The sequence below is a fragment of the Thalia democratica genome, chromosome 7 (genome assembly GCF_965202585.1).
Source record: "Thalia democratica chromosome 7, ktThaDemo2.hap1.1, whole genome shotgun sequence".
Classification (NCBI taxonomy): domain Eukaryota; kingdom Metazoa; phylum Chordata; class Thaliacea; order Salpida; family Salpidae; genus Thalia; species Thalia democratica.
In genome coordinates, this window is record NC_139171.1 from 36,328,089 (window position 1) to 36,343,248 (window position 15,160).

The following is a 15,160-nucleotide window of genomic DNA, read 5'->3' on the forward strand; positions in this document are numbered from 1 at the left end:
CGTTTTGTTAACAATCTTACATATATAAACAAGTTTAAGTGATTTTATGATAATTATTAATTATTTAATATTAATCTTTTAGGAACAAAAAATTAAATTTACAATGTATGAAAGCATGGAGTTGGTGAATAAAATTAAGAATTAACTTTAATATAATGCTATTTCCTCATGAAGTAAAATGCTTATTCAATTATTCAATCATGCCAAGTTTTTAATTAAAATTGCGGAAACAAACTTTAATGAAAAGTCATTTATAAATGGTTTTACCCTAAATACTAGACACTGCGTAAATTAAAAAACTTTTTTTTCGAGAAAAATAGTAATGCAGTTGCAACAATTTACACATCGTATTTTCACACCCAGTACAAATGTAAAAGGAAAATGTAACTAGGATATGTTGTAGTTTGAGTTTAATTAGCTGCATAACTAAACATTTTTATAATAAGTTTCTAAATGAGACGGTAATTGAATAAGCACCGTATATTAGAAACAAAAATGTCATGTTATGTCATCTATGAAAATATAAATGATCATGTATATACTATCTTTTTTTTCAAGTATTTTTTTTCGTTAATTAATAAAGTTAAAAAAAGTACTTTTTACTAAATACGTCAAATAAACCACTTTATAATAATTTATGTTAAAATTATTTATTTCAGTGTGCGCATAGTTTTATCAACAGCTACTAACTGTGCGCGTATATTAAAATTATGATAATGAACAATAAAGGAGTCATAATTTAAATTTACTAAAAGTATGTTTTGAAAATTTTCAGCTTTCATTTAAATATGCTGCAAGTCCGTTTAAATTTTGTCAAATGCAGTATGTATTAACACCTATCATGTTTGAAAATTTTATTATTAATCGCGTTCATCAAAGTTTATATAACACTTTTCGCATATATAATAATCAGAATGAGAATCAATTAGCCTCTGCATTCGCAACTTTAAAAAAGAATTGAACTTGACCATTGTAGTCGCAAGCACACATTGCAGGGTTCCTTGCAAAATTGCGTGCTGCATTTCGGCCTGCAAATTTCGATTTCAAGTACATGTGAGCCGCGCGCGCAATTGCGAGTGCGCAAGGAATCGGCCATATGTTGGAGACATTGGTTTCGAGTTGCATTAATTATAGAAGAGCAGTTTTGTTGCTTTACATTTTTGTTACGCTGTGGGAAAAGACTTAAAATCGTGGAATATATTTTTTCCTCCTAAGTTTAAGTAAATTTTATAAGTTTCGATTAATACTTACTTTTATAATCAAGTAATCATTTAAGTGGATGAATAGAGTATTTCGTCAGTAAGTAAAAAAAAAAAGATAAACTATTTAATCTGAATCACATACAACTATACAGTTACACACTGTAAAATACATATAAAATTACCATAAAAAAAAAAAAGTAAAATTTCAACTTGAATTTATCCGCAGTGAGCAACTCCGACTCGATCCCTCCCTCGATAGCGGAGGAGGATGAGCAGAGAGGAGAAAGTGGCTCCTCATCGGCGAACGAGGCCAGCAGGAGCCGGCACACAACAGGAGAAACCATCCGTTCTCGCCACAACACTGGTGAGAATTTCACTTTATTTTTCGGAACATTTATGAGTTCTTTTAGGTGCTGTGTTGTTTTTCTTAGCTTGTTTGAAAAAAAATGTAAATACATGAAGTGAGTTTAATGTATAAATTTAACTGTTGTTATTAGTACTGACTCGTAAAAGATGTACTTATATTTAGCGTTTAGATTAAAAATTTAATTTAGTCGAGTAATTTGGTTATCAAATAAAATACTTTTGTAGGCTTAATATATTTCTAATCGAAAACAAATGTTTAAGAAGTACATCAAACTTACATTTGAAAACTTTTATATTCAAAAGAGTAACAAAAATAACAAAAAACAAATTCAATATTTTAAGATGTTGTTAGGAAATAATGAATAAGTTGTGAACAAGCTCTGTTTGAATTTTTAAATGTTAAGTTTACATTTATTTTTTTTTGCCTAATTTTTCATTGTTTCTAATTTTGTTATTGATATCTAAATGTTTGAATGACATTATAGTTAACTCTATAAAGCTTACTGTTTTGAATGCACATTGTAAAAACAAATACTTAGTTTTGCAAAGTTTATTTTTTTGCTAACAACAAAAATTTTCCAGGCGAACTGAGCGACGAAGAGTACTCGACTCGATCGGACGAACCGTTAGTTGTTTTCATGTTAGTGTTACGTCACACTCCTGCATCTGCATGCTTCGATTTTTTACGTTAATGCGTTCGTAGTGCGTGTGTTAGCTTAGCGGTGTTTCAAATTAACATGATCGGCTAGAAGTTATCGGCAATGCTCATTAGGCTACTTGCACTGCTTTTTTCTGTCATCAATGTTGTGATCAACTTTTCATTTAATTTTGATTTATTTAATTTTGAAAATTAACTAATTAGTTTATACTTTTTTTTTTTTTTACTGATTAATTTTATTTTTTTATTATAATATTCGAAAATTCAGAATCAACTATACCTTTTTTCAAGTTATAAGTGTGTTTCAAATAAGTTCAAGTGTTTTGTGTTGTTTCAAATCTAAAGTAAACTAACAAAATAACTAATTCTATTACTGCAAAAAAAAAACTTTAAAGCTTTTAAAATGTTATGCTTATGGTTAAAAGTTATAAGACTATTTTTATTTTACAACTTTAAAAATTTTACTTGAACCTTTTTGAATTTTTTAAAATGTTTTAAAACTTAACAAAAGTTGCTTAAATTTTACTAAATCGAGTATGCTTATAAACTAATTTAGACGTCGTAGTGTGTAGCAAATTTGTAAGCTTCATTGTAGACTTCTATGTAGTAAAAGCTTGCATTTTGTATATCATGTATCAGAAGTCCGAGCGATCCAAGCGAAAGTTTAGTAGAAGAAACATTTGAAGACGACGGAAAGCCAGGGTTTACCAACGTTTTTATATATTTTTCAATTAGTAGTTAGCTGAAGATAAAAAGTTTAGGTACGAAAAAGTTATTTATTGTAATCTTTTCTTATTTTAGTATTTATCCTTAATTTAATAATTCAAGAATATTTTTGTAAAAACACTTTTTACTATGTTTTTTCTCCAGAAACGAAATAAATGAGTCATTGATACTTTTAGTATTTTTAACTTTTAATATACAAAATTTAAAGTTTATTAGAAAACAATAATAAGACACTTAAAGTTTGTAAAAATGAATAGCACTTGAAGTATAGTCTGTACCAGTAGCATAATTAATAAAAGCAAAACTAATAAAATCTGTAATATGATTGATAGTTGATTTGTCTTCACCAATTGTGCAATAGTCATATCGCCAAGCATGATACAAAGTTTTTTTTTTATCGGTGTGCTTACTAACCATGATTTTTTTACTCAATAATTTACTCAGTTAGGCTATTTTTGTTTCAATCTAATCAAAGTAATTCAATTGGTGTCGTGCACGATTAAATGGTGATTCATTTCAGTAAACTCAACGTGTAGCACTATATTTGAGACGTATAGCATTGTGATAAATCAATAAATTTTTCAGTAAAATCAATCTCGGCAAGCGGTTTCAAGCGGTGGTACCTGATATTTGTAAGTTAAATTTACGTTTGTTATTTATTTAAGTAGCATAAATAGTTGTTGTTTCAAAAGCATTAAATTATAAATAGTTACTTATTTTTATAAATTACTTGAAAGAAGTTAGTTCTGAAAACGTCTAACGACCCATTTTTAAGCATTTTTGTAAAGCAAATTTAAGTTTTCTACACAAAGTTTTTTTCATATAAAGTAATGGAAAGATGTTTTTTATTAATTATTAATTAAAATACACGGTTGTTTTGTTATCTTAAATTTATTCATGACTAAATACACTTAACAATAATGTTTTGATTTATTTTGTATATATTTTTCAAACATTGTAACAAATTAAATTAGAGTAATAATTTGATACATAAAAGATTTTGTAAAACTTTGAAAGTGAAAAGTTCAAGTTAATGCTTGATTTAAAAAAAATTAATTGTATGAATGTAATGTAAAAACTTTTTATAAAAAAAAAAAACCTAGTTTAAGAAAACAATAAATTAATTTCTTGTTGTGTTAAAATTCATAAGACATATATTTATCGTTAAAGTAATTGCTTTATAAAATATTTTATTAGCATTACAGATGGGGTTTTTAAAATGTATACATATTTTACTGCCTTGTGTCTTAATTAGCAATACAAACAAATGTTATTTGAAACAGAATTTTCACGCGCTAATAAAATAGACACGAAACTCGTGAATTTAATCGTTGCGTGCGAGGTTCTTAAATTACTTGCAATTGGTACTTTACTTGCAAACGTAAAATTATTTTGTTGAGATTTTACCTATGCGTAAGTTTCTTACACACTTTTTGTTCACTTTTCTTGCAAAGTTATTAATTTTTGTTTTCTTTGGTTAGTCGTAAAACCAAAACGTTTTTTTTTTGTTTTAGTTTAAACTGTTTAATATATTTAATAAACAAATTTAAACTGTTTTAAAAAATTAAGAAAGAAGCAATATTTATGATTTAGTAGAGTTTTGGAATGTGTACACATAATTAAACAGTGTGTACAGAAAAACACGCACTTAAAAGTTTTGTAGTATTAAAAATTAAATGGTTCATTTATGTTTATTAACAAAACAATGTTAAATAAAACAAGTTAAGGTTTAGTAGAAAGCTAAATAAGCTTAAATATATTTTTGCAAATGGGGTATATTTCATAATAAAGATATGTTGTAAGCAAAGTTGTCAGCATACAATCTACTAAGCATAAATATGTAGTCAATTAGTCTTCATTGTTTTATAGTCCAATAATCTGCTCGATACATTCTTAGTAATTGTCTTCATTAAACTAGGTTTTTTAATAAGTTTAGGATCCTTAACTTTTTTTAATATAAATAATACACTTTCTTTTTTATGGCTGAATTTTTAACAAAATATAGTAACTTAAAACGTGTATTTATGTACAATACACGTTTTATCAATTCTAATAGCTGTAAAAGTTGTACCTGCTTAAAACATTACAGGTTTAAAAATTTTCCTCACATTTTTAGTATCTATTTAAAACCTGTATGTATTTCAAAAAATTTAACTTTTTTGCTAAACGCTATAGTTTTGCTACCTGTAATATTTTTCTAATCAAAATACTGTATCAAATTTAATATTGATAATGTAATACAATAGTTTTTAATTTTGTATGTCCTGATGTTAAATGGTATGTAGAAATTGACACTATGTGTATATATGCTACTTAGTAATATTATATAATAGTGCGTGCTCTAGACCAGTGGTCGGCACGCTTCTTCGAATCCGTAAACCCTATATCACAAAATTAGAATTCTGTGCACCCCAATTTGCATTCTTTAGCGCCGCTAGTGTTTAGAATATGTAAACATTTTTAATCGTTTTTTTTTACTGATAATTCGGTAACACCCAGTTAATTTTTACACGCTAACTTAAAATTAACCAGTTTACCCCATGCATTTCAATAAACTTTTAATATCGATGATTTAATTTTTATAACTTTATCACCAAGGTCTAAAATACTAACTATATAATTGCCACTACCCCAATTAACAATCAGTAGTCTTGGTACTTTTTATTGAAAGGTGGTAGATTAAGCTGATTAATATAGTGATTTTTAATGTAGTAAAACGCTTTCAAACAATAAAAGTTAATAAAATTAAACATTAACAGAATACTAACCGTTTTATTTTGTCTTAAGAACCTATGAGATTTGCTCACTTCGGTTTTTATTTGGGAGGCTAAGGGTGGAAGAATATTTACATATATAACAGAATAGAACTAGGAGAGTACAAAAATGGTCGTTTTATTGTCAACAAAATGGTCAATTAGATATCAAAGTTGAATATGTCTTAAATATATAAAAAATAAAAAAAAACTTTAATTTTGTTTCTGCGCAAAAAAAAAATTCATGTACCCCAAAATAAGTTTCATGCACCCCTAAATTCTTGTGCACCCTAAAAGAAAATTCATGTACACTAGTGTACACCGTGCCGACCACTGCTCTAGACTTTATTACTAACTAAAGGTGTTAAGCATTTTGGTTTTAAACTTATTTCATTTTAAAAATAATAGTAGAGATCTAATATGTCGGCTGAAGATAAAGTTGATAGCTTATAAATTAGGTCAGTTCTAATACAACCGTTTTTGCATTGTATTTTTTAATCAACTTAAAACTACGATTTTGTGTTGCACTGTCACATGCAAACGTTTACCTGAAAGATTGAATTATCACGTGATACAAGTGTCATACTCACTACCCAGTTAAGTACTCGATGAAAATATATTTGGTAGCTGTAAAATATTTATTTTTATATTTCAGGTAAGTATTTTGTACTAAGTGACTCATTCTTAAACGATTACGTTAATTTAATACCCTTGTTTTTATACGTGCTAAAATTTTGTAGCTACGTGTAAAGTTGGACCTGCCGAGGCAGACTATAGAACAGAAGTTGACCAGCTTTGTTTTAAAATTCCTGACAACTTTGATCTAGAGAATAAAAACGACTTGAAAAAATGTTAGTTAATAAACTGTTATTTTATTATTTAAAGTTGTTTTTTGATCTTAAGTTTTACTTAATTGAACTAGAACGTAATAAAAAAACTGTTTTGAGAGTTTTTACTTAGTTTTATATCGTCTAGTTTACTTTAAGTTCATTAATTATATACATCTTTAGGTAATGTTTCATTTTTATAACTACATTTATAAAGAAGTAACATATCTATCTTAAATGGTAGTTAATAAAAGCTAATAGTTTTTATTTTTTTATTTTTTTTATTATTCAATTTTTAATTTGTACATTAGTTTTATGGAATTTTGTTTAGGTAAACTTAAATAAAATATTGTCAAGTACTTTCAAAAACAATACTTTTTGTTGTATTAGCCATTACAAAATTAATTGAAAAAATAACAACATTTGCAGTGGATAATCTCGAAAAAATGTCAACACTACTTTGTAAATTTGGAAGCAACAACAAGGAACTAATGTACAGATGTCTGTTTTTGTGCAAAGGAAATATTAAAGTTAGTGAAACAAGCTAATAAGTCTTCTCTTCTTCAACTATATAATTACGTGTGCATTCTAGCTGTGTAAAATATCACTTTGTATGTATAAAGATTTTTCATTTAAGATAAGTAATTGAGTTAAATTAAATGATTAATAAAACTTTTCTTTAAATTAAAATTAAAGTATTTTGATAAAAAACTGTCTATTTAAAAAAAAAATTGATGTCAAAAATTTTGTTTGTATGTTTTTTATAAAAAATATCAAATAAAATTAATTAATAACTTTTGTTACTTATAAGCTACTCCTATATATTACCTATAAGCTGTTTAATCAAACTAAGTTTTAATAATGTGTTTTAGTAAAATAATTTGTTTAGACTTGCTTTTCAGGTTTATGCATTTTAAGTAGTTATTTGATATTCTATAAGTTCTGTTTTAAATTAAAAAAAAAATGCTTGAACAATGATTTGTTGCAGCAAACAACTATGATGTTAACTCGGGGCCAAATCGCACTCTCAGAAAATTCTTCCGTCGATAAAGAACCAACACCTACTCATGGAGGCGTTGATGACAGTAACGAAAAAAGGAGAAAGGTATGATACTTAAAATTATTGTTTGTTAAAATATTTTTCAATTTCAAACATTTTAATTTTGTTTACAGTTGAAAAGGAAAAGAAGCGAAACGAAAAAAGTAGCTCATAAAATTTCCATGGCAACCAATCGGTGGAAGCCAGAAGAAATAAAGATTTACGATGAAGCGATTGGCTCATTGGAAAATGACGCCATAAACAAGGACTTCATAGACATAGCTTCACTAGTTAGTATATTGTTAATAGTTAGTGTTTTGTTGAAAATATTATTTTAATTGAACCATTCACTTTGTTTTACATGATGGTTAACTAAGTATAGTTTTGCTGTTACTTTGTTTATGTTCTTACATTGTTTGTTAGTCGTAAAAGTACATAATGTAAACTTATATATAATATAGTATCTATTATAGAATAATTTTTATAGATAAATAATTGAAAATAATAGTTAGTATATTTTCTAAAAGATCTTCTAGTTCGCTTCAATTTTTTTTTTACTTTTGCTTTTGTGTGCTGAAATATAAATAAAACTGTAAATATTTTTGACGAGACAAATTTATAAATCATTTTAAAATATTTTTTGAATACTAACTTAATTTAGAAAATAAAATCATTTATTCTATGAATAACAAAAAAAATATTTCAGATAGAAAATCGAACTCCGCAAGAAGTGGTGAACAGATATTATGTGCACACCAAAAGGTACAGGGGACCGAAAAAAATTGCCAAGAGAAAGGAAGAACAGAATGACAACATCATGTTTTCATACCAGCAACAACTCGAACAAATTGTCAGTAAAAATAAAATTAACTTTTTAAAATTAAAAATAGATAGTTAAGTAGAACTTAAAACGAACAGCACTGTAAAGTTTAATATAGTTTTAAAACTAAACTACTAAACTAAAAACCGTTTTAAACATTCAATTACGTTAATATTTTGATGTTTTTTAGCCAGAAAAAAAAAACTAAAGCAATTACTATTGCTAATTTTCTAACTATCATTTTTTATCAAATCGACTCTAATTAGCACGATGTAAATTTAAATTTTTTTATTTCTAAAAACGACTCTAAAAGTATACTTCGTTTCAAAATTAACTTCATCAATGCGAAAAAAGTTAAAAAAAAAGTCTTAAATGAAATCAAAAATATTTCTAGTATTTCATGTTTAACATTTTATGTATTTTATGTTATTCACTTGAACAAATATGTAACACTTTCCTGTATTCAGCTCTCAATTTAAAATTACTCATTTAATTACAAAATATAATTAATATGGTAATCATAATTCATTACAATGGTTCATCTTTAAATTATTAGTATTTACTATAAGATAATAATATAAAGTTTGTTACAGTTCAATTTTATTCCAATGTTTTGTGGAAAAATTAAATTTATAAAAAATAGATTATTTTATTAGTATTATAACGCTATAAAATAGTCAGAGTCCAAAATTTAAAATACTTTTGTTTAATCCGTTTAAAAAGAAGAAGCTAAAACACGAAATAATAATCAATGTGCCAGAGGTATTTTTTATCTTGTGATAATCCCTAGTCATTGTTTAATGGCTTTAATACAGACTTTAGTTTTCATTTTAATTATGTAGTAATGAAAATGTTTGAGTTTTATTTTAATTTTATTTAATTTTAAATAAAAAAATAACTAGCATTTTAAACCACACACCTTTTATTAAACAATTAAAAATTTACCAATCTAAAAAAAGCTAACTTGATATCTAAAGTAAGTTTTTAAATCATACTTTAGTTCTATTTTAATTATGTGTACAAGTTAGGATTACTCATTTTTTGGGTTTTTATAATTTTAATGTTTGTTAATAAGCATAACAAAACACATACTTTTATCTTTTCCTGCTTCAATTGTGTTTAATCGAATTATTCACAAGCCAAATAAAAAAGTTACTCCTAATACAAGTTTTGTTGCTCTAAATGTCTACTAGCGGATAAAATTATTAAAAATTAAAAAATGTTTTTAAGTAAGAAAAATATTTAAAGTTATGATTTAAGTACTTGTTAAAACCAAAATTGAATGATGCAAAATAAGAAACAAATTAAAAAAAAAAATTTACCTTTATAGTAGCAACTTATTAAAATTAATTTGGTAATGTACATAAGTTATAAAAAAATAAAAGTAAAGCAGTCAAACAATATAACATTAAAAAACGTATTGCATGAACAAACATATATTAGAAAAATAAAGTATTAGGTGAGCTAAATCTTTCTTTTCTACTTGTAAATTTATAGGTTACCTTTAGAGAACTAAAACAATTAAATTTATATATGAGTTTTTAGATATATTTTAGGGGTAATACGTATAGGAACGGGTCACTTTTGCAGAAGGGGACACTTTTGAACGGTGACTCATTTGCACGAGGGGACACTTTTGCACGGCGTCACTTTAGCACAAGAGGACACTTTTGCACGGCGTCACTTTCTTGCACGAGAGTAAAAAGAATATATATTAATAAAAAGAAAAATTAATTGTAAAAAAGAAACAAGAAAAAATAAAAAAATTAATTGATAAAAAAAAAGAAGTTAATGACCGTGGGTAATGGTTAGTGTAAACAGTGATAGTAAAAATTAAAGACAGCTAGTATTATTAATCAAAAAAACAGTAAAATAAAAAAGATTGTAAGAAATAGAGTATAACAAACAAAAAAAAAAAAATAATAAATTTACCGACCGAGGGTAAGGGTGAGGGGTAATAGTGATAGCAAAAAAATTAGTAAATTAAAATGATTGAAAAAAAAGAACTTTCAACCTGTGCAAAAGTGACGCCATACAAAAGTGACACCCACCCAATACGTATAAATTTAACTAAGTAGACTAAAAAAACTCATCTTAGAATATGATTAAGAAATGTTTACAATAATAATGATGAGAATTTTCCACTGACGTTAATTACTGCTGGTTTTTGAGTTTAAAAAGGAATATTTTTAAGTTTTTCAAAAAAAAAAAAACCAACTAACAATTTAAATTATGATAAAAAGTTTTAATATCAATTATTTTTTAAATGTTAAAACTTAACTAAGTAGATTAAGTCGACACCAGTGGATAATAGATATGCAGAGCCACAAAATTAATTGTTATTGTCTCTCATACTTTCATGTTCCAATCATAAATTGAAACTTTATTACAAACAGCATTTTTCATATGAAATTTCCTTTATTTATTTTTAAAATCACCGAAAAGGCATACGATAAAATTTACTTTTTGTTACACAGCAGCAGGCGAGCACGCAGGAAGCCGAGCCTCAGTACAGCACGATCGACCAGCAGCAGCTGATGATGGAGCCGACCACGCAGCAGCAGCAAGTGTACAACCACCAGCTGTACAACCACCAGCAAGTGGTCAACCCCCACATCGACAACATAAGAGGTTGCTGCAGTGTTTGTTGTTTGTAAATGAGTGCAAGGGTTACCACTCTTTCGCGCTCGTATGAAAATTAAGTTAAAATTACCTTAGTTTTTTTTTCCGATTCGTTTTAAGATTTTTTTTCAATTATGTGTTTTTCTTATTATTAGAAAATAATCTTGAAAGTAAAATTTTCTGAATGGCCGCCAGCGCCACATAACAAACTTAGTAACTCAAGGTCATTTTCATCCGGTTGGTATTGCATATAAAATACATATAAAGTTTAGTTAGTAAGGTGTCAAATCTAACTAAAAGAACATTTAGTTTAGTAATTCATAATTTAATATTCTTTGGAGTTTTGGTTCTAAAAATTGTTTATTGTTTGTAATTAACAGCCAAACAAAATACTTTTTGAGAAATACAGTCGTAAAAAAAGGTAAATAAAAATTTTGACAGCGATATTGGCAAACACAAGGAAGACAAACAAAAGTAGAGTGTGTGTTTAGTTTTGTGAAATATTAAAAATTACCATTTCTGTAAAATTATGATTTTTTCCTTACGTTGTTCAACTATATTTTAAACTCAGCTCTATCATTAGTTTAGAATATATATACTCAGACAATGTTAAAATGTTTTAAGAGTAAAAGTAATTTAGAAGGCAAATTAGCAAAATGTTTATAGTTAAAATATTTTGATAATGTCTAAGATGTGTAACAGTAAGTTAATTTAAAGTCTTAGCATTAATTAGACAAAGATTTAAAAGCTTGTCTCAGTCAGTGCCTCTCAAATTTAGCATCTGTGCACAGTAATTATGGAAACACTGGTACAAGTAGTTGTCATTTTTTTACATGATACATGATTTACACGCCCGCTGTAGGTATCTTCACTAGTTGCTTTTGCAGACTTTGATTGTAAAACTATTTTTAAGTACCTCAGAACGATAAAAACAATTTAATTTTGCTAGCTTTGTCTTCAAAACGGCTTTTTTATAATAGTAAGCTTTATATACAGAATATAATACTAAAATCTGTCCAGGACACAGTCAAATGTATGATTTTTTTTTCACGGCATCAAGTAGATAAACAATAGAATGATTCTAATTTGAAGAAAAAACTACAAATTAGTTGCACGTTTTTGATAAAAAAAGTAAATTTACGTTAGTTGTTTTGAAGCTAGAAAGTACATTGTACGCCTGAGTTTTCATCCAGGTCCAATACAAAGTCGTACTTTGCCCATCACTAAACTTTGATTTTTTCTATCTAACAATTAAATGAAGTTAAGAATACAATTTCTGGTTTACTAATCAGTAAAAGCATATATGTGATAAACATTTACCTGAAATTTTATTTTTAACTTCCTATTGTTAAAGTTTTGTTTAAATATCACATAAACATAAATAGTTTTGTTAATCGTCATTTGAAGAAATTTTACTTTGAACATTGAATAATGCATGAAACAATATGTAAACTTAAAGTTACTAAGTTTAAGAAAAATAAAGCAACTTTTAAAAGTCTATGTCAAACAATTCCGGCCTCTTATGTGTGAAATTTTGCAACTTCTAACCCAACAAATAAAGAAGCTGTTAAACTCACTTGCACACCATTGAAAAAGTGTACAAAGACTAGTTTAGTTAAAAGTTAAAAAAATAATTAAAGCTAAAGTCACTTAATAAAAAAGTATTGGTTTCTCACGAACCGAAGTTAGCAAAATTACTATGAATCGTTCAATTTAAATAATTAACTGATACATATGCAAAAAAAAAAAAAACAAGTAGAAAAATTACCTTTGTGTTTTCAAAAAAATTTATAAATTAATGTAAACCTTGTAATGTAAAATTAATGTACTTGGAATTTGTTTATGCTTTAATGGTTTAGTATGTCTTTTTAGGAAACATTATGTTCGAAATTAAGTGTTATTGTTGTATTGTAGACATTTAGACATTTTTTCTAGTACTGTTTTTAATTATTTGGATCCGGCCAAAACCGGAATATGATCTATTTTCAAAACTAGGATCCGGCCGGACCTTGGATCAGGTAGATCACTAGGTTTTGCTAAATAAATTCAAATTAATTTTTTTTTGTTTAGTATGTGTATGTAAAATGCTTTAAACCGTTGTTGTATTTTAATTTTTACTGTGTTTCTCTTTCAACACATTACCTATAAGTTTGTTCGCTATTTCATTCAATAACCATTATTTTCACAACAGCGCGATTGACTTACGCCCACTCGAGCAGTCCTTCGATATCGCCATCAGTGTCACCGCACACGGGAGGTCAGAACAACCAGAACAACCGCTTCACCTGCGAAAAGTGCGGCAAGGTCTTCTCCAAGGTCGGTTGAATGGAAAATGTTTAATTTTTTCGTGTTTTGTAATTGATATGAATGACAAGTAAACTAGTTATTTTGTGAGTTTAGTACATAAGAAAATTAAACAAAAAGTTTAAAGTGTTTAGGAGAAGCTTATTATAAAGATTAATTAACTATAAAAGGAGAAGTTTATTATAAAGTAAATGTATTTTCTTTATGATGAATAAAAAGTGGATAAACATGTTTTGGTGTGCTTACCTTTTAACATTTCGAGATATCATAATTTGTAACGAACTTATTTTTTAAATTTTTTAGATTAAACTAATTACAGTGCTAGATTAACAACAAAATAATAGTAATATGTGCGGTTTATGAAACATAATAGTGAATAAAGTCATTCATTTCATAAACTTTAAACTGTTCTTTATAAAACGGTTTATTTTTTTATACTTAGATAAAGCGTTTGGGTAAATTGTCAAAACGCTATCTATTATCACAAACACTGGTGGTACTTTTATTCTTACTTTAATATCAAATTTCTGTTGTTGAATCAAAAATGTTACTTTTATAAAGAAGAATTTTTGAAGTAAAGCATCAAAACAACTAATATTTACAAACTGCGAGTTTTCACATTGATGCGGCGCGCGTTTGAAATCAGTAGAAACTGTGACGTAACAAACAAAACAGGTGAAGAGCAAGAACGCGCACATGAAGGTGCACGGGAAGGCGGCGGAGGAGAAGCGACTGCAGAAGCGGCAGGAGGAGAGCAGGCGGATGTACCACCAGCAGATGCAGATGCCCTCCACCCAGTTCAAGCAGCAGTACAGGTACATGGACGGCAGCTAGGAAATTATTGTGTTTAGTCGAAGCGCGCTAGTAAAAAAAAGTTGGGCAAAAAGTCGACAGCTTTATCCATTTCTTCAGGTCTCTCATCGATCGTACAGTGCCTCTCATCTCATCAAGAAGTAAGCACAGGCATACGAAAGTTCAGTGCCTGGACACGTCGGAGTTGTCTGATATACGCGAAGCATTTTAGGCCTTATAATGTTTTTTTTTGTAAACGAGCTTTTTTGTTGTTGCGTTGTTTCGATACGAGCTTTTTTCGAGTCATTTTTGGTCATTTATGCGAATAGAGTTTATATGATTAGTATTTATGTACGCACCAAAGAACACTAGAAAATTGCCCTATCACCTGCAACTTTAATCTGCATCAACATAGATAATTTTTCTTGTGTCGTGTTTTAGAAATAAATAAACTATTTAATTAGTTCCTGTTTTAATTAAATGTTTTTTAAAAGGTTAATACGAGTCTTTTAGTTTGCAAAATTATGTGTTTATTAATAGTAATTACATTTATTTAATGAATTATCAAATTAGTTAAATACAACATGTTTTTAGCAGTTGATGAACAAATAAAAATCGAGTTTATTTTTAGTTTTGATTTCTTTTTTTATGTTTTATCTTTCTGAAATTATTGTTTTATTTCTAAAAATAGTTTTTAAATGATTTTAATATAGTTCAAATTCAGCCAAAGTAATTTTTCGTTTTGAAATTTCCTAAAATTTATCATTATCAGTTATATATTTTGTGAAATAAACAGATTATTGTAGCTAATACAAAATATCGCTTATATATTTAGGCTAGACAAATATTACTAAATAATTTAGAGCCTTTTTTTTTATTTTAGCACCTTTTTTTGATTTAATAAAAAAGCATTATTGCTCGAACTTTCTTTTATAAAGTTGTACCTACTGTTTAAAAAATGAATACAACTTTGTTCGTAAAATTTTTATGTAAGTATTTTAATGTAAAGCTGGAAATTTCATAAAAAAAGCTGTTATCGGCTATATTTTTA

General features: G+C 27.1%; 1 protein-coding gene across 4 annotated transcripts in view; it reads left to right on the forward strand.

Annotated features, from left to right (window-relative positions):
• Positions 1–14,909, forward strand: part of LOC145840340 (uncharacterized) — a 31,516-nt gene extending 16,607 nt beyond the window's left edge. For 2 of the 4 annotated variants that reach the window (XM_082947569.1, XM_082947572.1), the window contains 11 exons: positions 1,429–1,566; positions 2,151–2,208; positions 3,538–3,584; positions 6,446–6,556; positions 6,962–7,062; positions 7,521–7,637; positions 7,706–7,861; positions 8,278–8,421; positions 10,869–11,022; positions 13,205–13,329; positions 13,993–14,909. In XM_082947569.1, coding sequence (XP_082803695.1) covers positions 1,429–1,566; positions 2,151–2,208; positions 3,538–3,584; positions 6,446–6,556; positions 6,962–7,062; positions 7,521–7,637; positions 7,706–7,861; positions 8,278–8,421; positions 10,869–11,022; positions 13,205–13,329; positions 13,993–14,151 — 1,310 coding nt within the window. In that variant the 3' untranslated portion in view covers positions 14,152–14,909. The remainder of the gene's footprint in view (positions 1–1,428; positions 1,567–2,150; positions 2,209–3,537; positions 3,585–6,445; positions 6,557–6,961; positions 7,063–7,520; positions 7,638–7,705; positions 7,862–8,277; positions 8,422–10,868; positions 11,023–13,204; positions 13,330–13,992) is intronic. The other 2 variants (XM_082947570.1, XM_082947571.1) reach the window with 2 other exon arrangements.
• The last annotated feature ends 251 nt before the right edge of the window (positions 14,910–15,160 follow it).